The sequence below is a fragment of the Zeus faber genome (genome assembly GCF_960531495.2).
Source record: "Zeus faber genome assembly, chromosome: 8".
NCBI lineage: Eukaryota > Metazoa > Chordata > Actinopteri > Zeiformes > Zeidae > Zeus > Zeus faber.
This window is the reverse complement of record NC_137195.1, coordinates 21,159,805-21,187,613: the sequence shown is the minus strand read 5'-3', so window position 1 is coordinate 21,187,613 and position 27,809 is coordinate 21,159,805. Positions and strand designations below refer to the sequence as shown.

At 43.2% G+C, this 27,809-nt stretch overlaps 1 protein-coding gene across 1 annotated transcript in view; it reads right to left on the bottom strand.

The window, feature by feature from the left end:
• me1 (malic enzyme 1, NADP(+)-dependent, cytosolic) overlaps positions 1-27,809 on the bottom strand; it is a 93,947-nt gene that overhangs the window by 65,733 nt on the left and 405 nt on the right. The window contains exon 2 of the mRNA XM_080006122.1: positions 3,133-3,266. Within this exon, the coding sequence (XP_079862248.1) occupies positions 3,133-3,266 (134 nt within the window). The remainder of the gene's footprint in view (positions 1-3,132; positions 3,267-27,809) is intronic.

Below are 27,809 nucleotides of genomic sequence, written 5' to 3'. Positions count from 1 at the left end.
ATGTGGGAGGAGAGAGAAAGATAGAAAGAGAGAGAGAGAGAGAGAGAGAGAGAGAGAGAGAGAGAGAGAGAGAGAGAGAGAGAGAGAGAGAGAGAGAGAGAGAGAGAGAGAAGAATGCATGACAAAGGAAGACAGCAGAGCGTGGTGTTACTCATCCATTAGATTCCCACCACTGAGGGGACCCAATGTCAAGTCATAGGCCTAGTTCTGATTCTCCATGTGAATAGAAGGGTTACAGCAGCGTTACGGGGAGTCACAGTGGTCTAGGATTTTTCTGATCCCCATCTGAGATCTGTTAACAATGTATTAATGTATAAACATGCATTTCAATGCATGGTGTAAAAGCAAGGATATGGTCACAGTGTTTAATATTGAGATATACTGTAGATTTAATGTGAATGCCAGTTGTAAGCGAAGCTTTGGAGAGTCATATTTATTTAATTAATTATTACTAGACAGTGGTTCACCTAGGATGGAGTTGTAGAAAAAACAATTGCGCATGTATACTATGCGCGGTGGCACTCACACTTATTACAGTGTTATTATTATTATTATTACTATTATTATTACTATAAACAGCTATCCAAACGACTTCTTTGTTATTTTGGAAGTTAATACGTGTCGCAGCCACCAGGTGTCCCGGTCTTGCGAGACTACAGACCCGGAAGCGCTGCACTTGCTAGTGTGTTTACACATGTAGCCAACAAGCTGCTAACGCTAAGCATCTGCTCGCACTACTCCCCCACAGCCTGCGTTTTTCGGGTCTGTCTTTCTGTTGACTGTCCACGATAATCATGTGAAGTTGCAGGACTGTTTTCCCTTTGGCAAATAATAACCCTGAATCAGTGATCAGCATTGTTTGCTTCATTGTTGACATCTATCTGGTGCTTGTTGTTATAATCCATGTGGGATTATAAGGTAAGCGATCAGGTAAGCCCAAAGTTTGTCGTTTATAGGCTTTACTCACAGGTGTGTGAATTGACCTGGATATGAAGCATCCATAGCGCAAAATAATATGTTATTCAGTAGTGGCGGTCATATTTTCAGCCGCGGTTAAATGCAGATGTATATAGGGGAAACTGCTAGAAATATTAAGACCAAATTAACAACATATCCTTTGCTGTGATTGTACGCTGACAGGCAGCTGAAGGTTTACATATGACACAAATTAAGCAGTCCACACCGGGACAGGGCTCTATTCCCAATCAGAGAACTTTCCATAAGGGCCAGAGTACAAGGTACCACTTGTTGAGAAGATGAAAAGCATGCACAGGCTTTTCTCCTGTAGGTTACACTGAAGCAGCCACGCAACACGCGGTGGTGAGAGCTGCTCTTGAAAATCCTATTTTTCCATATTGGATGGCCAATCTGATTCTGCAAAGTCAGTCACATTGCATTGGCCTCATGGCACGCCAGTAATTGCACCCAGTGCAATTGTGTTTGTGCTGCTAGAGTGTTTCCTTTGCTTCCTACGTTGATAACCGTAGAAGGCACGAGTGCTCCACAAGCGCATGAGACACTCACTTTTCAAACACACATTCATGGCACAGGATCGATGATGGTTTACCACTCTAAGTCCACTATGGCCTTTGAAGGTATTCCATCGAGGCAGCCAGGACAGAATCGCAATCAATTAGCTTGAGTTCTCAGACTGCACTGGACTTTCCAGAGTCATTTTGAGCCTAGGACCGTGTAGTAGCGCTACTGTTTTCCAAGAATGACGTTGGGTTTGGGGTTTCCCCTTTTCGCTTTATCGCTCAATACAATATTTGAGTTGGCAGAGTGTTACACAACGCCGTTTCCTCTGTTGACAAAATGGTCATTATAGGTACTTCGTCCACTCTATCAGATCATAAACGTTTGAACATTAAAGCATTTGTTAATGCGTCGTCTAGATTGGAATAATACTCTGCAATTATTTTAAAAAGCATGAGAACTTCTTGAGACAGAAGGAAAAAAGTCATGAGTCACCATAGTTGCTGATTGCCCATTCTAAGAAGTTCGTAAGTGTGATCTATGGTCAGTAAGTGACGCCGTCCAGAAATAAATACCAAAGGCTTCGGAATACTTGAGGGAACAGTCTTTATGTAAACATAGCTGAGTTGAGCAGCAAATACCAGCCCCTAATCCACTGGGCCAAAGCCTGTGGCTGGAAGGCAGACTGTCAGTGACATTGATAGGACATGGGAACGGCAATGAAAAGCTCATAATAGCAGTCACTCATGCTAAGATGCCACTGTGCCTCGGTCAGACGGAAAATCAAACGATGATGAAGCTAAATGGGTCTTTTCACCTCTATTCCAGTCTGGGGTAAAATACACTCAACTCATCCATTGTTGTCATGATGAGTGACAGCAGATGAGATGGTTGATTGAAAAGTGGAATGGTGAACAAAAGAGGATTTATACAGTTCTTAGCACGTTATTTTTATGAAGGAAAATGTTGAACACGAACGGCTAAAATGTAAGCATGTGGCACATTTACATAACACAAGCAACAGCCTGGCTATCTCACGAAGAGAGTTCTTTATTTGGTCCCTAAGGAGGTGAACTCTCCAAGAAGCACAAGGAGATCAGGGAGGAGATGGAGAACCGCAGAGGGAAGAAAATAAAGGAAAACGGAGCAGGGATTTGTTCAGTAAACAGTAGGGTGTTAGGAGATGTATGGAGATCTCTGAGGGCTGATCCGTAATTGCTCCCTCTCCTCTTTTGAGGGTTTCCAGATGTAATATTTCTCTCTTACATGATCGAGTGTTCTCTTTCTCGCTCCTTAGTGCACTCAGGCACTGGGGCTGGTTTGGCTGACTAAAACTACAGCAATGATACAGGAATGACAACAAGAATGTTTTAGCCTCAAAAGTAAATTACAGAGGCACATCAGCTTTTGTGCTTGTGTGTGTGTATTTATGTGTGTGTGTGTGTGTGTGTGTGTGTGTGTGTGTGTGTGTGTGTGTGTGTGTGTGTGTGTGTGTGTGTGTGTGTGAGAGAGTGATGAAGATGAAGATGAATAGATTTGAAAGTAGAAAGAGATCGAGGAAGGGTACAAGACAGACAAGCAGAGTGGTATGGGAGCAATTCTTCCTCCCTTTATGGACTTTATGTACAGCTGCGTGTAGGCGCCGGTTCTTCTCACCTGTCCAGGGCATCAGTCTTCATGTCGTAATTCCTCAGCACCCTGAGCAGCTGGACGTCCTGGCTGATGAAGCAAGGGGGCAGCAGCCCGTGAATCCCAAGCTGGAGGCGCTCCTCCAAGGAGAAGGCCATGCCCTGCAAACACAAATACATCCACCATTAAACCCCCAGTCTATTAAACACAGAGAACAGATTTGATTATTCCTGATAATGAGTCCTTACTATTCCTTACTATGAATTTAGAAACAGGAGAGCATGCACTTAAGTTAGATGATGCTCCAATGGTTGATGCTTTGATTGTTTCTAGCCTCTAATGTAAGTTGCTTTGGACAAAAGCCTGAATGCGAAATGAATAAATGTTCATGTAAATGATTCTTGAAGACCTTTTGCTTAAAAATGTTATGGTCAGATATTGGTATCAAATTTCACAATAATTGTGACAAATCCCTCAAAGTTGATAATTTCATAATATTTTGGGAATGACTATTGGTGCTGATATTTACACGCAATATATATTTGATAAACAACAATTAATAATACTGATATTATTAACAAGCAGGTAGAGGCATTGATAAGAACAGCTAGAATAGTCTATGAAGATTTTTTTAAAGAATTTGCATTAATTTACTGTAATACAGTAACAGCATACATGTTGCATACAACATTTAACTATTTAGCAATATTGCATCTCATCTCAGGCAATATCTAGTCTCATATTAGGATATCGATATTATAGCGATGTATATGTATATCGTATCGTATATCGTATATCTATATTGCCCAGAGCTAGTGAGTTACATTGTATTGCATTGTGTAGAGGGAAGTATAACGCAAAGATTGGAGAGAGTTAAACGTTCAAACCCGAAGCGTCAAACCATGGCTTATAAAACATCCACTTAGAGTCAATCTGACAATGAAGACTTTGGCTGTCAAAGGAAACAGTGTGTCGGGAGTGTTAATCATCACCCTCAGTACCCCATTGAGACTCAGCTCTCCTCTGAAAACTCTGTTTGAACTTTGAGCAGCAGCATAATTGGGAAAATATTCATCCATCCATTCCACTTGAACATTCCAAAAAGATGAGAGTAGCAGTCTGTCAAAGCATGTCCTCTGTTCTGCTGGGGTGTTTGCACTGAGAGTTGCAGAGAGGCCCTGTTAGCTCACACATCAGTGTGATGTACTGTACAGATCCTCGAGCACACACACACACACACACACACACACACACACACACACACACACACACACACACACACACACACACACACACACACACACACACACACACACACACACACACACACACACACACACACACACACACACACACACACACGAACAGATACATGAATACACAAACAAGCACACAGATCCACACACACATGCATAAATCAACACTTTCTGGTCATCTGTTAATTGATAAACACACGTGTTAATGTCAGGGCTGTAGCCCTAACTCTAAACCAGGCGGACGAGAAGTTCTTTGGACTGTCTGCTGTGACCAGAGGGATCCGAGGGAGTGATACAGAGTTATTTGTTTACCAGCAAACTGTAAAACTGACTCGCAGACTGCAGCTCTGCTTACAATCTGTGTGTCATGGAAGGAGAAGTTTTTTAAATTCTGTGGAAGTTGTATACCTCACACATAGACGTGCGCAATGCACAGCCGTCAGTCTGGCGGTCTAAAAATTGTCCAAAATAAAACAGTGATACTTAAATCATTTATTTTCTCGCTCCATGGCAGAAAGAGGAGCAACATGCTCTTCTGTTGCTGTAATTCTGCATGAACTGTCATTCAGGTCCAGTGGTTTCACTCTCCCCTCCAGTGGGTTCAGCATATCTGCTCATGTCTGTAGTGGTCCTGACTGGCGGGACAAAGATAGACAGAGCTGCCTTGCAACTTCTGGATTTTGGAAGGCGTCCACACAGTCTCGGCTTGGTCACCACAAATTTACAACCCTTTCACAAAACCAGTACTTTCTGTGTAGATGGTTATGTTAAAATGGTTTTGAGGTTGTAAAAAATGTGCTTAAATCACACAATAGACACAGGCTAGAGTAAATTAGAAAAGCATACAACATACAAGTAATGTATACTGTGACAGAACACAACAACGCTGACGTCAGGCAAACCATATGCACTGACCACAGGCACACTTTCAATACTTTGCTGGCTTTACGTTTATTTCCAATGAAAACAAGTCCACAGGTTCAGATTTCATCTTAATCCATCCGTGTGGGTTGGTGGAAAATCAGGATGTAAAGGAAATGTAATAAGAAACGAAATTCACACCATTTTCTGTTTGGAACTAAATGTGAAAATAAATGGCTTTCAGATTGTTTTCTTACTTCTATCAAACATCAACAAAAGGTTAGGTCTTTTTGGAACACACACACACACACACACACACACACACACACACACACACACACACACACACACACACACACACACACACACACACACACACACACACACACACACACACACACACACACACACACACACACACACACACACACACACATTTATTTTCAGTTGACATGACAACTCAGCTTGAGAGAAACAACTTTCTTATTTTTGAGACTCATTCCCACTCGAGTCCCATTTTGTGTCTGTTATTTGACATAGTCTGTACTTAGGGAATCTCAAAAAGACAGCAGCAGCAGCTTTCAATTACTACCTTCTGTAAAAAAATATATATATCCCAAAATATTTTTCTAGTTTTCAAGGAAAGCCAGCAGTTGACATCAACCAGCACTCAGTGTCGCCCCAGAGGTTTGGGACAGCGCTCGGCCATTATAATCCACCACTCAGCCATCTCCCATCGTTGGCCATGAGGCATATTAGAGAGCAAAGTGTGTGGAAATGAAGGAGGGCCTTTAAATACATGAGGAGAGCTTGGTTTAATAAGGGCCTGTAAAGCGAGATCCAGTCGACTCTCACACACCCTTCACACAGACACACATGCTGCTCTTTCATTAGCCGATTTAGCACGTGCACTTATGTTCGCTTTCTCTTTCCTCGCTCTTTCATTGAAAGAAAGAACCTTTGACTGCCCCACCCACTCTCTCCAACACACACATTCAAACACTGCAAATTTTTTTTTGAATTCCAAACTGACTGACACACGCAGTGCCACACGGGCTACAGACAGATAAGCATTTATGTATGCATTGTGTTTTTCCAAAGAGCATCACTTCCCCCGGTACCCTCACTGTAATAGACAGTCGGTGGCTTGTTCTTTCGAAGGTGAGCTTTTGTACATCAGGGCCCATCTAAGAGAATGTAAAGGATGGTGATATGAGAGGATATCCACGCCTCATTAACAAAAAAATTACCCACACAGGGACACAGCCGCTCAAAGACCGCTAGTGTCGTAGGTGAAATGGAGACCAGCCGGGGAGCCAAGCCCAAAAATGTACCAATTAACAGCTCCCAAAAGGGGACAAAGAGCTTGGAAAGAGAGAGGGAAAACCCCAGTCGAATGAAATGACTTTCTAATTGGTGACATGGATGGTTGGGTTAGGGTTAGGCCCTTGTAATAGCTGCGAATCGAATGGGCGATGGAAGGTGATGGCAGAGAGATTAGCACAACATTGCCTGCACTCTTTGGCAAGAAAACCGTGGGAACGGTGAATGCCTGTTTCAACAGTTTCATTTGACTTGTGACTTATGTATTGGTTCGAGCATCAGCCTCATCCCTCACATTTGAATAGAGCTGCTCTCCTCTTCAACCCCACAGCCCTGCCCTGTGACAGTCTGTTTGCCGTTCAGTCATTATGTCCTTCTCAAAGGGCCACTGTGAAAAGCCGCTCTCCCTTATCTGAGAGAGCAAACAGGATGGTGATCTGAGACCGTTCAGATGTCAAACAGAGAGCCCCCTTCTGGGTGTTGCACACTTAGGCTGTCATTGATAATAAACCCCTTTGTGTTGAATTATCATTTGCTGCGATTCCTAGAGGAAAGGCATCACGCATCCACATGCATGGACATTTTCACAGACTAAATTAATAGAGAATTTAAAGAATACAGATTATCCCACACACATTGCCTGGAGGCAGTTTTTTTTCTTTTCAATCTTTCCTTGTATAATGGCTACTCTCTCTTCTCCCATGGGAGCTAGAAGCTTGGTTGAGGTGGGCTGTGCTGTGCTGTGCAGGGCCAGGCTAGGCAAACAACAGCAGAATGTTTCCACATGCTCCTGACCACATCTGAGGTGGCCACACTCTGTGCCAACACGTGTGTTGCCCACAGCGCCGTATTCCAGAAGCCAAAGTAACTAACCAAACCTGTAATCTGCCCACTGGGCAGTGCCACCCCTTCACCTTGGTCCACTGCTGTCCTCATAACTCCCCCCCTCGACAAAAAAATACTTGTTCGGAAGGATACTGGTAATTAGTTTACCAGATGGGCAAACGTGACAAAGATCAAAGTCCAGGGTTTATTTCTGATCACATTTACAAAGTGCTCTTTCTTACTTTCGTTTAAGGGCTTTGTTGAGACTTTAAATCTTAAGAAAAGCCAAGGTTAAAGCCAAGGTTATAGAATCTATATCTTTCTCTAGAAAGATATAGATTCTATAACCTTGGCTTTATAATCTCCATCTGTCACAACCATGAGTAGGTCCGGCTAAGCAGAGGATGTGCAAAGAGCAGGCAGGGGAAGGGTGACAAAGAGCAAAGCCACTCCTTTGTTACAATAAGGAATTTGAGATTTTTATGTGATAATCATATTTATTGTGAAGTATAAATATCACAAAGTGAATATATAGTGACAAATCCCCACAATTAATACCTCAGATATTTTTTGAGAATCAACTTGAGATTTATGTATAAATGATAACACTCCGATGACCACAAACTGACTGACAAGGTCTGTGCTGTTTATTTAAAGTAGCAGATTGAATCTGCTTGGTATTTGTCTGTATTTAAAGTCGTGGACTCGGAATCACTATAGGCGCTGCTAATTGAGATACCAGGATTTTCCGGTATAACAAGAAATGGGAAACTTCCTGTCCCATGTCGTGCAACCTCCAGCTCAAGTTCTATCTAAATCAGCGCAGCAGACAAATGTATCCCCAACTTTCCCCAACACCTCTCCTATGGCTTCATGCCGCCCTGTGGAAATACCCTTTGCTCCGTTAGAAGCCGCCTCCATTGAGAGGGGGCAGAGCCTGACGCGACAGGGAGCCCCTTTCAGAGCCCATTCGACCACAGGCACAGAGACAAAAGCCAGAAGGCGCTTCTGCGGGGGGGAGGGGGATTCAAGGGTTTGGCACTAACAAAGGCCTCTGGCGGGGTTGTGTGTGGCCACAGAACACGTCTCCATTCAGCACATTGAAGGGATGGGTTCTCCTCTCTGACAGCACTGAAGGAGATGGCTGTCTTTCATGAGATGTTGACCAACAAAAAGTATTCACTAAATGTACTGAATAAAGCTTTGACACCTTCTGTATGAAACAAGTCAAGATTAAGTCTTTCCTGTTCCAATGCACATCAAATAAATACACACGTGGATATTGATTTTAATTTCAACTATTTTCAGGGAGAAAATGGAATATCTTCGGCCATCTTTCTTGCGAGTGATCTTTTTGTATTGAGTGATATTTGGGACTTTGGACAGTTTTGACCAGTTGTCAAAACTGAAAAAAGAAACGGAATTATAGAATTATATATTCTGTCCTACTTCAGAGACACAGAGTGTGATTTTGTACTCTAGCAAGCTGAGCTTGGAAGAAGAATGTAAATTTAAAAGAGGCCCTCCGATGGGCAGGGGACCGAAAGAGGACGGGGAGAAAGTCATCTCCCACTGTCTAGTACATGGTTGATTTCAGAGGGCAGCAGCTACCCACTGTCCTAACCAAACACACAGTTGAAGAGTGTTGCGGTGGTTCCCTTAAAAACCTGCCATAGACGTTCCACAATTCCTCCAATTCCAATTACATTTGTGTTCCTTCTGCCTGTACTGTCACACAAGACAATGGGCAAAACAACTACAGCACAAATTAGTTACATATCCTCAAGTTATTTTCAAGGGGGCACAATTAGCATTACCTTGATTCTGATAAACAAAAGATGAATCCCATGCAGAAATGCTGTCTAAACAAAAATGGGCTTACAAATAGAGCTAACTTTGAACGGGATATTACCCACAGACATGCAGCGTAAGCCAAGCTGGAAACAAAAGCACATGCAGGAGGCTGCTGAATAATAAGAATCAGCAAAAAGAGAAGTTGAGGCTTGCTATCACAGGATATATTCTGGTGAGTAGTCTGGCCTATTCTGGCCCACGCTGGGGGAATCTCTGGCTAACAGCTGGCGGAGAGACTGACTCATAAGGCCCTCTTATTCAGTGTTTATAAAAACACGCCCATATGTAAATTCACAAACACACATTGTTACAGGAGCGCACACACGGTTGTTATCAAAACACAGATAAATGTTTTTTACACACATACAAAAAAATGCCCCATTCAATTGAAGTGAGATAACTTTGCTGAATCTTTGACGGAGACACTCCAGTTGAGTCTATTTTGTCATGAAGAGAAGAAAGACACTCCACGTCGTTGTTATTGTCCGGTAACCCGCCGTGCCATCCAACTGTTTCATCAATAGCGGTATGTATGTCTAGACCCTGAGTAAACAGCCATGCTGGAGCTGGGCTGGGGGTTCAGGGGGAGCAAGAAGGGTTGTTGAGTGGAATGGCCAAATTATGACATAGCTATCATAGTTGAGATTAGAGGAGAGAATATGGGGAAGGGGAAAGAATGAGGCAAAGGTAGAAAGTAGCAGAGAGAAAGTGTGCACGTGTGCATGTGCCTGTGTGTGTGTACACAAAATGAGTCATCACATCATAAAATGCTTCAACTGGCAAAACCTATATTTTTAAGGTTTTGTGTGTGAGGGCAGAGACAAACAGACCTGGCTGCTGTCTTAATGAATGTAGGAGGCAGTTTGAGTTCCAGTATTCACAACAGGCTGAGCCTGATCTGTTATATAATGGTAAAACATGGCACCAAGCACCACCACACTGGGCCAGACCTCTGTCTGGCGCTGCCACGTAGCACGGCGGAGGGACGCTGATGTAGAGGGAGGATGAGAACAATCCAATATGCAGTAGCCACCAGAGACCAGTAGAGGCCTCATTACCACTATTGTAGGTTCCATTATCTGTAGGAGCAACTAGCGATGCACCCAAATGAACCCAAATTCACCAGGACCTAAGTTGAACTTTAAGAAAACACCGGGGAAAGTACTGAATACCATGTAGGTATTTTCACTTATTTGTTTTTGTACCATTTGAAGCAAAGACTACAGCGCTCACATTGGATCCTGATTTTGCTTGAAAAGGGAGACAATTTTACAATCAATGCAAGATCCGAACTGCACTACATGCTTCCTAGTAAATATCTGATATATTATAATACCTGAGCGTCACATTAAAACATTTGGCATTTTACTCTACCTCCAATAAGTGAATATGCCATTTTTTGCAGGACATTTTCTGCAGCCAAATATAACTTGAACTTTCCATTACATTCAATTTAGACATTCTAATACAAATCCTGATCCTTCACAGACCGCATCGCATGAACCTTTTAAAGGTTTATCTCAGCACCACAGAGTGGCAGAGTGCAGTAGCCGACATGTGAATACCTGAATTTCCCCCTGGGGATTAACAAAGTGTTACCTAATCTTACGTGAGCTCACCTTAGGGTGCAGAACAGACTGGACTTATCACTTCATGCAGGCTGGATTTAATTTTTAAAGCCACGGATCGAGATTTGTGCATGTGTGCATGGTCACCCATGTATACTCAAACCAAGTTTATTTTGAGTCCCAGCGAATTTATTGAAAAAACAAAACAAAAAATAAAGAATGAATTTGAAGTGTCCTTATCTGCCTCGAAAGATCCTGCAGGTCAGATTGGATGTTTGACTTAAGATAACTTGAACTTTGACTTAAGTTAAACCAAAGCATGACTACATTTCAGCAGAATTACTCACTGTTTGCCTGTAATGCAAACATAGAATCTCTTGAGTATCCAGATATTTCACATAGAGCAAATCTCAAGAAGCTGGCAAAGAACAACCAGTCCAAGTAAAAGCAGTCAGAGTTTTTATTTTGAGGGAGAAACACACAGAGTCATGGCACTGGGCCGATCCCTCCATCTGGCTGGCTAGCTCTAATGCAAGGGTCACACCGCCGGCGACGGGGCTGCAGCGTGAAGCCAAGCAGCTCTCGTCTCGTCGCTGTACGGTTACACCGCCGGCGACCGGGCTTTTTTCTTTTTAAACCTGTGCTGTAAGCATGCTGGGCATACAACACAGAGTATTTGTATGCTATTGCGTCTAGAACAGAGTTAGTCTGCAAGTAGAGTTCAAGTTCTCAACCTGCAATGCAACTCTTTAATTCTTAAATCATCAAGAACTGCTGCAATAACTCTGAACTGTGGACGACCTGTGGGAAGACGAGCACAGTTTTTTGTTGTACACAGCCGTGACCAATCCCCCTTTTTGGAGAACTATTTTACCATGTTTGGGTCTATAAACAACTAATCACTACTCCAAGAGGGGTAGATTCACCACGGGTGAGACAATTAAACATAGAACCAGACAACATGTACTCGAAAAACATAAACGTTTGAAGACAACATGTATTGAAAAACAGAGTTCATCAGGTCCAGGAAAACTGGGACAGCAATTGTGCACGTGGCCTCTTCCTCACATAGTTATGGCAGTAAATGAGGAAAAAAAGGAGAGGAAGGCAAACAGGAGGGTGCTGGGGTATGTTCAAATGTATATATGTGTGTGTGTGTGTGTGTGTGTGTGTGTGTGTGTGTGTGTGTGTGTGTGTGTGTGTGTGTGTGTGTGTGTGTGTGTGTGTGTGTGTGTGGTGTCCGCCAGTGAGTGTACATGACTTATCCCAATTGGTTCTGGTGTATAAGGTCGGTATTATGTCGTGGTGCCCCAAGCAGTGGAAAGGTCTCCCGAGCTCCACAGCTGCATAGACACCCCATGGCTGCAGGAAAGCCCCGAGCACCCTGCCCCGCAGCCACAGAAGACCCCCGGGGCCCCAGGGAAGCCAGAAGCCCGTAGAGAAACCCCCCCACCCCCCATGAGCAGTACAACCCAGTTCCAGGGTGTGCAATGAGACCCCGCAACCCCGGGGCGCACATACAACCCACCCCCCAAGTGCAGGCACAAGACGCAGCTGCAGGCGCAGAACTCAGGGCGTGGGCGCCAGGCATGGACTGCATGTCCAGAGCCAGGCCCCGCGCCGACAGATCGACACTCCGCCCAAACCGCAAGTCCCGCAGGCGAGCCGGCGTGACCCCCACACCCGGCGCAAGGGCAAGGCCCGCCCCACCGCAATCGACCAGACGTCCCACCCGGCCGCGAGCCCCGAGTGCCAACCCACCTAGCAGAGTGTGCTCAGCGCATGGCACCTGGATGTTAATGCTACCCTGCCGACGCCCGCAGGCCGCCAAATATATGGGCCTTCCACCATCCGGGGCACCCACCGCAGAGAAGCCGAGCAGCAGGAGCAAAGAAGCTTCTGTGCACTTGGCATTTGTGGCCGTGTTGGCTCAAAATTGACTGGCTGTTGTGGGCACGCCAAATAATTCAAAGTTCTCTCCTTTTCCATATTGAATATACATTATAAACATAGATGGTGCCGATTGTACTTTATTTTTTATTAAAATGGTGGAGCTGTTTTCTTAGCAAATTAAATTACCTCTCAAAAAATTATATAAATACCCTTGCCATCCGTCCCTTAAAATAAAGAATTGTCCTTATTGTTGAAACATAAAATTACGTGTTCCTTGTTTTATCAATAGTTTAAGGGATGTTTTTCATTAAAAAAACAGCCTCATCATGAACAATGCGCAGTGGTCTGGGTGTCCATTTTCCAAGGCTCGGCACCATTGGACGAGCCTCCAACGACATAATACCGTGTTTCTTCCCTCCCTCCGCCCAATGCTGCTCATTTGCATGGAGGGTGAAACCTGCTCTACTGTCCTTGTCGCCCTGGAGCTGTCAGCTCGTCGCCAGTCCTCATTCCGCCCCCTTGCAGGTGGGTGAAGGTGAGCTCCATTTGAAATGCATTGCAGTCTGACGCTTTGCAGCGCCCCGTCGCTAGCGGTGTGACCAAACCATAAGACACAGCAGGTTGAGCGGTGGTCTTGCCTGGCTCAGACAGCTAGCTTTGGGCGGCTAAGGTGAGAGGTTATGTAAGTGTGTGCCACATGAATTACGTTTATGTGTTTTTGTTGTGGGTTCACATATCGTTACGTGGGGGTTAAAGTGACAGAGACGATAGATAGGGAAAATAAATGGAGAACACAGGAAAAAAGACGGACAGCAGGTGTTAAAAACCTCTCAGGGATTTTTCTTTTCCACAGCGGAGGCACTCTAACCACCCAGGTCACATGGGATCCAAAACACACTCAGAAATATACTGCAGCAGCAATAGAAACCAAGTATCCGTGTGCTGAGGGAGAGACAGAAAGAGGGAGAGAGGAATAAAGAGAGCGAGAGAGCGAGAGCGAGAGGGATAGAGAGTGAAGGTAGAGTGGCATGAATGCCTTTCATTCACACCAATGTGTCAATGTGTGCATGCATGTGTGTGTTCATGCTCACTCTCCGAGTTTGATCCCTAGAACACACAGCGCCAGGCTCTACAAAGTGGAGCGCTGGACTTGATCTTGATCCAACACAAATATTGGCCTTCACCACCGACCGTTCACCCGTACCTATGGGCTCCTTCTACCCCTCTGCAAACGCTTAGTCCTTTTACACACTTCCTCTCCAACTCTTCACCCGCTCTCATCTCTTTCAGTTGCATGTCACAGAAAAAGACAAATGAGTTTCAGTCTATATCTTCTACAGTATATGTGAGGGAGTGTGTGTACGCCTATATGCATTTGTGTGTGTTAGTATGTGTGTTTTCACGCTGTACTGGCATGTGTCTCTGTCAATTTGAGTAGGTGAATGCTGATACCCTGTGGCTGCTATCAGTCATCCAGCAGAAGGAAGGTTAACTCACACACTGTGCAGGAGGGGTGCTAGGATCGACGTTGCGCAGTCAGCTGCACAGACTACCTACGGTGATCATCCATGGATGTTCCTGGATGTCTGCAGATTGTTCCCTGTGGGGGTCTGGGGTAAACTAACACACAATCGTTGAGGGCTACTATATCTTGGGTCCACCTTTTACCGGCGTACTTAACCCGATTTGGAGTAGGAATGGTTCAATGCTGAACCCAAACGGTCATTCTTGTCAATATCCTGCTGTGACTACTTAACCTTTCATGCACATGTCAAAGATAAATGTGACTTATAAGCTCTGATATACATCTCGGTTTCGACAGTGGCTGAAGCCTTATTTCAAAACCTCCATTCAGATCATGGATATCATTGTGGAGAGTTGACAAACTTGACAAATGATTATGAAATGCCCATAATGATGACTTTTTACATACATCAAGCAGGACGTTTATGTAGCATCATTGCATAATGGTTGCAGTGGCCTCGGAATGCTCTGACCCTCTCTGCTGCAAATAAATGTGCTTTGCTTGAAATCCTGGCTGGTCTGATATCTGGTTATGCTTAAGCTGGGGAAATGAATTACAAATGGAATCATCTGCACGCGTTTGGTTTGGAAATAGCTTAATCAGAGGTTCCTGGTGAAACTGGGCCAGGAAGCCACGTCTGATTACTCTGGGAATACACACACACACACACACACACACACACACACACACACACATACACACACACACACACACACACACACACTGGAAGCAGTTAGCTGGAACTGGGGGAAACCACAAGACTTTTGACACCCCTACTTTCACACACAACTTGGCTCCCAACTATCAGTTAAGATATTTATTTTGTTATTGGACGATCACAATGCATTAGCATAATTGCATTTGTCATTCGTAAGCAACCATTAATAAGTAGATAAATCTTCATTCATGTAGCATCTTTCTTAACATAAAACCAACCTTAGAGGTCTTATATTCTCATCCCCTTCCAATTGAACCCTTTAAAAGCTAAAAAGCGCCAGAAAAACGCTCCGTAAAGAGTTCATCCTTTTTTTAACGCACGGTACTTTTAAAGGGTTTTGAAGGGATTTTTGTTTGAAGAGGAGGATCTAAATCATTCTAATAGTAAACACAGACTGAATGGGAGATTAATTTATGGTCCGCTGTTTTGCACAAGGCCCAAGGCAAATGGGCTCACAAACATTTTACCTCTCAATAATCTGGACACATTGGCAAACACACACCCACTACACTACAATATTTGATACACTATTCATTCTACTGTGAATAGGCCTTCTACAACACCATGTCTCACACACACACGCTTGCACATCACATGACTTGTAGACTGACGCAAGACATGTTTTTTCCATCATATTTCCATTTTATGCACCAGCCCTCAAACACCTTATTTGTTCAAAATGGACGTGGAAATTAAACTTGCGATAAGGTCAAAACAGTCTATAAAGAGAAGCATGTGCTTATGTGTGTGTGTGTGTGTGTGTGTGTGTGTGTGTGTGTGTGTGTGTGTTTTCACTTTGTCCACTCAGGGACAACCATGAAACATTCTGGAGGAACCTTCAGGCTGGGCCGCAGCCTGTTACACGGTAAGTCCCTTTTCATAATGGAATTTCCATTTCAACTGGCCATTCTCTCCGGTAGCAACGATTAAGAGAATCCAATGTGTGAAGTCTCAGGAATTATTCAATAGACAACAGGTATACATTTTTGCTTGTATTTCTTGTACCAATACTTTACCAATGTACTTTACCAATGTAAATGTTCATTTGAATAGATTTGATGGGTGGTGGGTAAGAATATAAATATCCCATTTCAAATGGCAATGCTGTCTTAAATTGCAGTATTTTAGTCTTTTTATGAAAATACCAGAAAGTCAAGCGACATATTCCACAGCTAATGGTAGTAGAAATAATAGCTCTAAAACAGTATTGTGGGTTCAAGCTATTCATCTTATTATGTGATCTTATCTCTAGCACTTTAATTTTCAGTAGTAAAAACGTTCCATGACCTTGCTTTATATAATTGCAGGTACATTTTCATGTCTGAAGAATGATCTACTGTATTTAATCATTGTTCGACATCAACTCTTCAAACTCTTTATTCTCCATAGATATTAGACAGATATAATGTAGAGTATCATTACCAACTAATGATCAGAGGTGATCAGTCTTCATTCCTTGGGAGTTGACAGTAAGCAGTGATCGCTAACTTAAGGACTGTACACTACAAGAACAATGGAGCTATCACAACTAAAAAGAACAGGCTTCCCGTAGAGAGTCATTTACAAGTCATGGAACTGTTAAGACGTAAAACAATAGAACTGATCTGTGAAAGGGATTCTTCTAGGAAGAAGCCTTAGACAAGAAAAGTGGGTCACTCCTGCGCTGTTTTTGTCTAGTTTTAATAGAGTTTGTCCGTTAAAGAGGAAACTAATAATCTGTCATGTTTTTAACATGTACATTGTTAATCACAATTTTACCAGCAGAACAGACCAGAACATAGGGCATGACACCTACAGATTCATTCATATGTGGAGAAAGAGCGTGACACATCGTCAAATATATAATCTGTCTTTGGTTTGAGTTTTAGAGCTGCTTTTGTTAGCATGCGGCCGTCCAGTCAGTATTTATAGCCATAATATATTTATTTAATGTCTAATATTATACAGTGTTTAAGTGTTGGGAAATTTCACAGCACGGACATGTTAAGCACACTACTACACCTCAGTCAATGTTAATAATTTATAGAACAGAATGGAGTCTGTGTAATGTTTCACAGATAAAAGGCATATAAAAAGGCCTTCAGAAAGGCCAATACTCTGGCAAATATTTGCCATATACATGCCAGAAATGCATGTCTCCAGCATGAAGTGCGAGAGCGGAACAGGTAAGGGAACACCAGCTGTCACATCATCCAGAATGAGGGTAGTGACATTATGTAACATCATCCAGAGCAGCGGCGGACTGACCTATGTTTCACCCGTTTCAAATGAAACAGGCCCCCAACCACCAGGGGGCCCTGCGAAAGCCCCCGAATGATGTTTTTTTTCGTTTTGTTTTTTTTAATGATTCAAATAAGTTTTGCATGGCTGCATTGACTTTCTGCATTGACCCACGATCGCTCTGATCGCGCTGCGGAGAGTGATCAGAGCGATCCCGGGTCAATGCAGATGTCTGCCCCTTATCCAGATGAGGGCAGAAATACAAGTCACTGGTGGGAAAATGCACGGTTTAAAGGTTTGGGAAAGCAACACTGGAATGCAGAGACAAGAATGATGAAGCCTTTAAAAAGGCATTTGTTTTCCATACAAGCACAAGATTTGAGCTTTTTAGGCATTGTTATTTCATGTGCCTAAATCAAAAATGTGCTGTTCCTATATTTTTTTGTCCCACTGGATGGCAAGTGACGTGATGAAGCAGTGACCGTGATTGGTGTTCAACTCCAAAAGAGCTGTCCAGAGGGAGTACTTGGCTGCTGAGTGACCATAAACAAACAATTTATTAGATAGCCTTCCCAGATGGAATGCAACATCACATCTCTGGTCCAAGTTCACCATTAGACAACAAGGCCTGTTATTTATTCCTTATTTACCCACCCAAATGAGCTGCAGCCACAATGACTTCCAACATGGACCAAACAGGCTTGAATTCCTCCACCAGGCCAAATATAAAAGTACCAGCCTCTCTAAATCAGAGGATGTCAACTTGTGAATGTATGGGCAGGCTTGTTGGTTAAACAGCCTTGAAAACTGAGCTGCTGTTGACTCAAGGGGAAACTGAGGGGGTGTGGGGGTGGAGCAGCAGAGATGTAAAACTTCTGAAAAACCATACCGGTCCCCCTGGAGACGACCATTATATGCTCTGTGTTCCTGGTCCCTAAGGAGCCAGAGTGTTGCCGGGCAAGTGTCCAAGCCTCGGAACGAATTCCATCCCTATCTAGCTTTGGGTCCAAGCATTTAAACAGTTCAGGCCAGTTGCTATTCATCACTCATTACTGTAGCTCTGCTCTGAGAACAGACTGCACCAACCCAGTCAAATCTATAGTAAGTTTTATCTAAAACCATAAATGACTGGGTCATAAATTTTGATGTGTCCATATCCAATTCCAAGCAAAGGATATAAACAATGGTCAAAGTGATTGGGCATGGGCAAAGGGGTTATTGAGGGGGCAGTAGCTCGGGAGGTAGAGCGGATTTTCTAGTAATCTGAAGGTTGCCAGTTTGATCCTCAGCTCCTACTGCAAATGCTGAAGTGTCCTTGAGCAAGACGGTTAATCCCTAATTTCGCCTGAATAATTATAAGAAGCTTTGGACAAAAGCATCTACTAAATGATGATGTAAAAGCTTTAAAGAAATGATTGCTGTGATCGCCTAGCAAGTATAATGTACTCTGCACATTGCGGAAAAATCAAGTTGCTATGAATCAGTTAGGAAAATTAAAGTGCTTTAATGATACACATATCTAAACTACTAACGCTAAGAGCACACTGGCCATCAATAACACAGGAAATCCTCCATTTAATCTCTTTTCGGTCTCACAAATAAAGTTCCTTAATCCAATTTAGTCTTCCTCAAAACAACATTCTAATACTACAGACAATATCAAGGTTCAGGTCCAGGGAGGACAATGGGTCTAACATTGTCATTCACAGAGACCATTACTTACTGTCTGGTCTTTGTTCCTTCTTTGATGGTATGGAATTGGTATGGAATTGCAGAGAGAAGCCAATGAGCTCTGTGACCCATTTTAGTTTAGGGTTGACCTGGATTACAGGCTTCGAGTAAAACCTGAGCATGTCAAGCCAAACAAAGAGTACTACTTAAAATATGTTTCCCTGTTTTCACAGTTGTTTTCTATGACAGCAATCGTGCTCATACGGCCACCTACATCGCACAGGTTCCCTGAGCTGGACTTTTAAACACAGTTATGGAGGAAAGAAAATAATTATAATACTTTTTTATCAGGGAAAACACCTTCTCTGCAACAACAGGAAAAAAAGACATAACATCGATAAGCATCTCGTGGTCAGTGGAAAACAGCACAACAAATCATACTACACAGAAAAAAAATGTTTTTAGCTGTTGCGTCTTGGAACAAATGAATCGACAATAACCTGCCAAAAGCCAGGTTATCAATGTTCTCTCAAATCTACTCCAATGTTGAGGGTGAGGTTCCAGATTCTAGTTTATCATGAGAAATAAAGCTCCCACTAAAGTTGATTTTGTCACATGACAGTTTTAGTGCATTACTGCTCAAAAGTTGGAAATAGTCCGATTTGATATAATTGAGGCGGTGGTAATATTCCCCCAACTTTTAGTGTGGAAAATGACAACAAATATCAACAAGCCTTTGTCTATGGACAAAATGTAGCAGCATCTTTGTCACAAAAAAAGATGAAAACAAATGTCCAGAATGAAAAAAAAGATATGGATCCTTCATCACAACATTTATTTAAGGAGATTTTGAAGCCGATCAAAAGGCAACAGACAAAGCAGCACTGGGGATTGAAAAATGTCAAGAAAGGGATGACCTCCTAATAGCTCTGTCTATTGTCCTGGCTTGAATGTGGACTGTCTACCAAAAAGAAACTCTGAGTCCTTAATGAGATAAGATCTGGCCGATGCTATCTCATTAAGGACTTTGAGTGATGTTATGAAACTCGATGTGTGTGCAAGTGTGTGGGTGAGTGTGTAAATTGTAATAACAGGTAGGCAGGTGTCATCGGACCTGAGTTTTGGGAGGGGAACAAGAATTCACTCCCCCAATTTGCCCCCCATCAGTGGAATGTCTGGTCACTGGCCATGCATGCTGTCCCGCTACCACACCTGGGAGCACTGGGACATCACACACACACACACACACACACACACACACACACACACACACGCACACACGCACACACGCACACAGGACTTGAGGCCCACCTATCGAGGGCAGCCGACTAGTACAGCTGTTGCAATAAGTCAGAACAGAGCAATGTCTGTCCCATTTACTCTGCTCACTTAAAGTCTGCCTTTTTATCCTTCAGTGGACATCACCTTGCGGAACCTCATAAATTTACCATCATCCTCCCTGATACAGCCTGTAATATGGCATTCACACCTGTCTTTACCAGAGCCCACCCCTCCCTGCACCCCTAACCCCCACCCTGACAAAGAGAAAGAAGGACGGTATTGGAATGGAATTTTGAAAACAAATTTCTACCATGACAATTACTTATTGCTCATGAGAGACTCATTCTTTGGACTCTGCCTTGTAATGTTTGTAATGCAAGTGTGTCGAAGCTGGTAAACCACTAACGGCAACACATAGGACTGTCAAAAAAACGTTTTTTTTAAAGATCTCACTGCGCAGAATACCAACTTAGATGCCATGCTGAATGGAAATAGTCTATTCATCTATGGTTGTAGAATACTCTTTTCCAAATTCTTAAACTTGTAAAGGTGTGGCAGGATTGCACATGCTTCACATTTTTCATATTAGAGGCTCTGGCAAAGAAATTCCGTAACCAATGAAAACAAAACAAAAACAGACAAAAACAACTGCCATTACAAAATTGGAAGCCATGCTGAATATATTAATGGTACTACTGGGAACAAAATACAAGCCAGGTGGATAAATAAGTTCAATCTAGATGACACTGAAGGTCAATGGCTGACACGGCAAGATAACTTCCAGTTATTAAAGGTTATTTTAACCCCGACTCTATTACGTTGCTAGGATAGTTGGAATACCAGCACGTCCACAGTGTCCAATCAAATACACTCTTTTTGGTTCTTGCCAAGAACAAAGGCCCGCAAAGGTAAATTGTTCAAACCTTATTTATTGATCATTGAGAATCAACCACAGTGTTTGGAATCACAATCTTTCAAATTGACCCAGTAGAGAATAGCCTCAGCCAACTTCTGTGCAGCAAGTTGCGATACATAGTACAATGGGGCAATCGCGACCGCGTTCTTCGGCTTGCCCTATTGTACTATTGCAGCTTGGTTTCCGGCAGTTGTCTGAATCTATTCTCTCGAAAATGTGTTTGGGTTGCCCTATGGTACGTCAAGGCGGCACATCTCTAAACCAAACCAGTCTGAACATAGTCAGAACATTCCACATAATCAAGAATTGTGGAGCAGGTTGAGTGTTTGAAGGCTGATTGCAACACAACACAAGCTGGTAGTGCAGCTCCCACGTGAAGCAAATACTGATCTTTCATCAGCGTGGTTTGATTTATAATTCCTTAATAATTTTCTACATGTTGTGCATATCATGTGCGAATAAGTTGACTAACTTATTAATTTTTTACCTATTATTTGAAAAAAGCAAGCGGGCCAAGTTGGCCAGACTGCAGACATAAACTGATTGTATTATTCAGAATGACGATGCTGATATTGACAATCAATGCAGCCGGGAAACTGCGCCTGTCTGAGCGGTGCAGTACGTGAAACACGATTGCAGCTTCCACAGGGGGGCAGAGTGTCCACACTTCCACCTCAATTCAACCTGCATGACTGATTGCACTTGTTACACTGCACAGCTACGGTGTAGATTGGGTGAATGGTCATCTGTTGGCCCCAGCAAAACACCAACAGCCCAGCTCAGTAATTGAGGTGAAACTGCATCCCTGATAGGGTGCTAAAGTTCTTTTAGAGAGACTGTTGTTGATGTTTTTGAAGGCAGGCGGGATCAGCGTCAGACAGACGCAGTGAGGGTTGGGGCTTTGCACAGAAGGCTCATTAATGCGTGATCAAGCGGAGAGACAGAGGACGTCTGTGGAGTCAGCTCTCTCTTCCTCCCCACAGAGAAGCCTTTCTCCACCTCGTGACCCACTTCATCTCTTTATTGGACATTGCACGCTTACAAAACACACCTGTAGTATACTGCTCCACCCTCAGAGGAGAAGGAGGCAGCGCTGAGGAAAGTTCTGATGTTGCCTAGGATTGTGTATGTATGTGTGCGTGCGTGTGTGTGTGTGTGTGTGTGCATGCCTTTTGGGCGCAGAGTGATTAAAAGGAAATCAAACGGCATGAATGTGAGGACAGGCTGCTTTCAGGGCTGTGGTCCTCAGTATCAATTAGCGGGTTGTCCTGTGACTGGCTCCTGTTTGGGCCTGAAGTGGGCCAGGTGAGGGAGGTAAACACGCATCCCCGGGGCACACTGAAATCAGAAGCATGGCAACAATACACCACTGCTGGAACCACAGAGGCCTGCCTGTGCCTGCCAGCTAACACGCTTTAGGAGTCATTTCCGACTTTCTCCTCCAATTTCCTCGCTGTGGTTCATGCATGGAGTTGACAGTGGATAGTTCACCTGACTACATAAGAAGCCTTTTTCTCTCGATTACTCGAACCTGTGTTACAGGTCTGTTTTGATCAGCTTATTAAGATATCAAGCACACGCGGACACACACACACCCAAACATGCCTAGCTACAGTAAGTAGTGTGTCAGTTGCACAATATTAGAAGATGGCAAACTAATACGATCATTTACACGTAAAATATTGATGTTTCTCAGAGAGAATACATTTCCAGTGCGAAATTTGACCAGAAATTCAGATTTTGAGATTTAAGCACAGTACTGTATGTTGGGTCTTAATGTAGCCTAAGCTACAATATCAATGTTATGTCTATTGTCTCTAGAATATAGAAAACAAATTGGTGGAATGTAAACAGTAAGCCAAACTGAAAAATATATTGTGGATATCTATTTTTATGTTTTGGATAACTTTCCAGCCAGATGAGCATAGTGGCCAAATTTATAATTAGTCTCCGTTACATCAACAAATAGGGTTAGCCTGCAAAAATAGCAGTCTGGTGGTTTGCGTAAACAGGGTGGCCTGGGATGCAGTCAAACTCCCAGCCTGAATTATTGTTTAAATCCGCCCCTGGTATCAGGTTGATCGTATGCAGCCAACTCCAGCCAAGATGTGTGCTGTGCTGCCTTCAGCTGTGCAGGAGCCCTTGGCTTTGTATCTTCTGAAGCTAAATAATCAATTGGAAATGTATAGTTGTAAAAGTTGGTATAAAGATACAGTATAATCAAACAGACCCCCTTCTAGCTTTCCAGACTTTTGGTTGTCTGAACTTGGAGGAAAATCGATAACCTATGAATGGCCAAATGTTTTACTTAATGCAAAGGCTAAAGTGACAGTGACAAAATAGTCAATGTATACAATCTCACCAATCTCACAACAGAGCCAAAACGAAACAATTTAAATAAACATAATTATAATGATAAATTGAAGAAACCAAATGTATAATTAAAAAAAGAAAACCTTACACAATAGACCCGGGTCAAGGTCTTTGCAGGTATGCCTGTAGCAAACAAGACTGTCAAAACCCCAAAAAGTGTCTTTGGTTTGTTGGAACTGCAAATAAAAATGTTTTGAACAGCTATAAAATAAAATATAATAATGTCTGGTTGTACAAAGGCCTTCCGGTTTTCAATACATTTATCTATGCAGGTTAAACCAGCCATGTAATTGGTGAAAAGGTAACGGCAGTGAGACTCTAGTCCGTGTCGGACGACTTTTACTGTTATTTTAAAATGCCTTATGAGATAGACATGTTATCACGTCAGCAGCAGACATTTCAAAATTACCTTTGAGGAGTGCAACCAGGAATATTTAGTAATCCTCAATTTTCTTTCAATTGGCATGATTATAAACCTAGTATTGAGGTACATAAAGGGTAGCTAAGGCTAGGGTCCCTTGTTCTGAGAACGTTTCTACAAAAGGTTTCTACCATGGTTCCGACATTTTCTTAATTAATCTCTTTAAGCCCGGTTCTTTCCAAAACAAAGCAAGAACAAAAAAACCTGGGCTGCAGGCTCATTAGGACGGGCATGTTTAAAGTAGGATGCAAAACCTCACCATAAAACATAAAAGAACTGTGACGCTTGTAACATTCGTTTTTCACACCACCCACAAAAAAGTAAAAAAAAAAAAAAAAGAAAGAAGTAAATGGTGTTAAAGGGCGCCACAGAGACAGAGAGAAGGCCAAGGGTGAATAAAGCAGAATTTAAATATACGTTTACTTCATCCGAAGTCTGAGCGCATGTTATCAGATTTAATAGTTCAAGCTAATACAGGTCACAAATTTCGTTTCAACACAGAATTATGATTCAAAATGGCTGCAGGCCAACTCATCTTAGCAGTGTACTGGCCGTACCTTATGTACACCAAGACCATTCAGGCCGCTTAAGTGTACGCTGAGAAAAATCTAACAGTTTACTGGCCATCAATGAAGGAGTTACAGGCCCCCAGATTGACCAATACTACAGACATACACTCGCTCAGTTTTAAAGGCTCAGTTGAAAGGGAACTGTCTTAAATGACTAGGACACACTTACACACACTAACAGTCATCAGATCATAATAAATAGCTCCCGTTTTGCTTTTAAACCAAGACAACCATGATCAATCATTTGACAGGATCATTTCCTTATAATCCAGTCCAGTATGCAAGGCTGACTGCTCTCACAGGTCTGAACAAAGTTTGAAGCGGTTTTGGGGCGACCGTCTTTCCTTGAGCTGTAATTGTGTGGCTTAGTTAGTCTTCTGGCCAGGACATAATAACTATACTATCTATATTTATTTTGGTATCAAAAAAAATGGGGATGGGGGTTTTACCTGCTGCTCATTAGGCCAACCAACGAGTAACAGGTATGCAGCCCCTCTGATCCTGGATCCACCAATTACCTCGATCCAGGTCAGGTGTGGCTGCTCAAACCACACAATCGCCAGGATGGATCCCCCCAGGACCTGGTTCCCCGGAACACCAAGGTCGACCGGCTTCCTTCCTCCAGGGCGAAGGCAGAATGGATCCCTCCTCCCTCCCTCCCTCCTTGAAGGCGTGGCCAGGCTTGGCTGTTGCGTGGGCTGCTTGGAGGGGTGACCTGGCTGCTGGAGGCTGGGTGGAGAAGCTAGCTGCCAGCGATTACGTGCTGTGGTTGCTGCGCCCGCTTCTCCCCCGGTCCTCCGCCGGACACCCTGGGTGCTGCTGCTGCCAGTCGGGAGAGGGTTGGTGCTGGGGCCGCCCGTTGACCCGCTGGTGGCTCCACGGCCCGTTTGTGTCCCTCTCCCATTGTGTCGTCCCCCCACCCCCACGGGGTTGTAGACAACAGTTTATTGTAGAGAGTGGGCCGGTTGGAATAAGCCCAATAGCAGATAGACATGTGTCATGATAGGGGCTCCTCCCCTGAGTGTGTGTGAGGATGGGGGTTTTACCTGTTGCTCATTAGACCAACCAACGGGCAACAGGTATGCAGCCACTCTGATCCTGGATCCACCAATGACCTAGATCCAGGTCAGGTGTGGCTGCTCAAACCACACCACCAAGTCCACTGGATGCGTTGGCGCTGCTGCGTAGCATTTCTCTATTTATGCGTGAGAGGTCTATTTTTTTTTTTTAACTGTGCACAGCTACACTGCCTTTTCAATCGAAACACGAGATAAAACTACAGAGAAATGTGTGTCTAAAGAGTGCAATCAATCAAGGTGTCCAGCTGAAAATAACCCCTGGGATGGCCGTGCCCCTCTTTATTACGAACTGCTCTTGAACGATTCTTTCGTATGAATAAAGGGAACCGGGTCTCGCCGGGTGATGAGCCGTTCTTTTTTTTGTGAAGTTTTACAGTTTTATGTTGTGTTGTTTGTTTAAGTTTCCGGCTCTTGCCGCAATGTAAGCGATAACCTATGCCCCTCCTTCGCCGGGAGGTGCCCTGGCTGAAAAGGAACGCACCCACTGTCACTGTCAGGTTCACAAGGCGAAGGCACGCACACACTGGTCTGACTGAGGTTTTATCTCAGAAAGTTATTTTACTTTATTTTATTATTATTTATGTATGAAAAATACTGTTTATACCTGTTCTACACAAAAATAACTAACTATAGAACTGGTTTTATTCTTTTTATTGTGAAACGGTTTGAAATTATATATATATATATATATATATATATATATATATATATATATATATATATATATATATAAATATAACGGAAATTATTTTGAATTATCCACTATCCTGGACACCTCCCCTCCAATCAGATGAACTTATGCAAATTATAATCACCCTACAGTCATACATCAGAGCATTACAACACTAGTTATTTTTGGCAGACTACTATAAGAACACTTTTTACACCTTTTAACTTAAAAAAAAAGGTTTTAACTGTTTCCTTAAATAAAGATTAAAAAAAGATACCGAAACCGTACCAATACCGTGGCCCCAAGACCATACATACCGATATGATGCATACCGAACCGTGAGCCCGCTGTACCGTTGCATCCCTACAACACAGACATCGCTCCCTCTGGAGACACACCTGGATTACAAAATGTGACCTAGTTTTCCAGTCATGTTGAATTAACACACAATCACACAAACACACACACACACACACACATACACGCACACACATACACGCACACACGCAGACACACACAAACACTGAGTGAGTGAGTCATGAACTTGCCAAACAAACAGGGTTCTGTGTAGCCAATTGTCTTTGCAGCCTGACCTCGGACGACCATGACGGAAACTACTTCAACCGTGGCAAACGTTTGCCTTTATCAGGCAGGGATAACATTCACCTAAAACCTTGAGTCTAAGCTGAATGGCTAGAGTTTTTCGTGTGAGCCAAAACGATAGAAAACAATACAAAATCTTTAGCATATAGCTGAGAGAGCCAACAGCTTTGATTATTTAGTAAATGTGGATATTCTGCTTCAGCGGCAATGTGACTCTGATGATGGGAAAGATCTACTGACTACTGGTCAGTCAGCACCATGGACAGAGTTGACTCACAACCGCTTGCCTGACCCGTGGGGGCCTCTCCACATCTATAACAGCAGAAAAATCTAGAAAGTAAAACAGGCTGCCAGAAGCTCTTTGTTGAACTCGGGGGTTATACTGAATGGTGCATTTCATTTTAAAAACCAAGGTTTAGAGTCTTGTTAGAAACGTCCCTCAAAGGCCTATCTAATCTCAATATTGTTCACCTTAATTCACCCGTCAAGTGTAGAAGGAAACTACTCCATAGTGTGTCCATGTTGCAACTTCCTTATTTATAACGGTAGAAAATAAGGACATGTTATGTGTGCAACACGAGATGTGTCAGAGCAGCCCTAAGGTCTTTAAGAAAATATATCCCCACCACCTCAAGTGACAAAGAAAAAACAAATCTATCTTTAGTTTTTGTGAATGTTCATCCACATCGACGGCTTACCGACCACAACAAGCAACTCACTCCTTGAGCGCGCCCCCATCCTCGCATTACCGCTGGCATCAGGCGGACCCCCGCCACCAACACTGGGAATAGCATATTGGGCCGCACTCCTCTCACATCAGAACTCAGGCAGATCTGACCTCTTGGAAAAGACCGCCCGGGCCCCGAGTTTACCGAAACAACTCGCGGACTTCTGACTGTAAGTCCGACCGTCTCCAAATCTGTCCGCACGCCTGTCTGTCTGTCTGTCTGTCTGTCTGTACGTACGTACGTACGTACGTATGTATGTATGTGTGTGTTTGCTGACACAAACACATGGAATGGCTGATTGTTAAAAAGTCGGCCAGCCTAAAGAAAGGGATGAAACATGGGATTTTTAA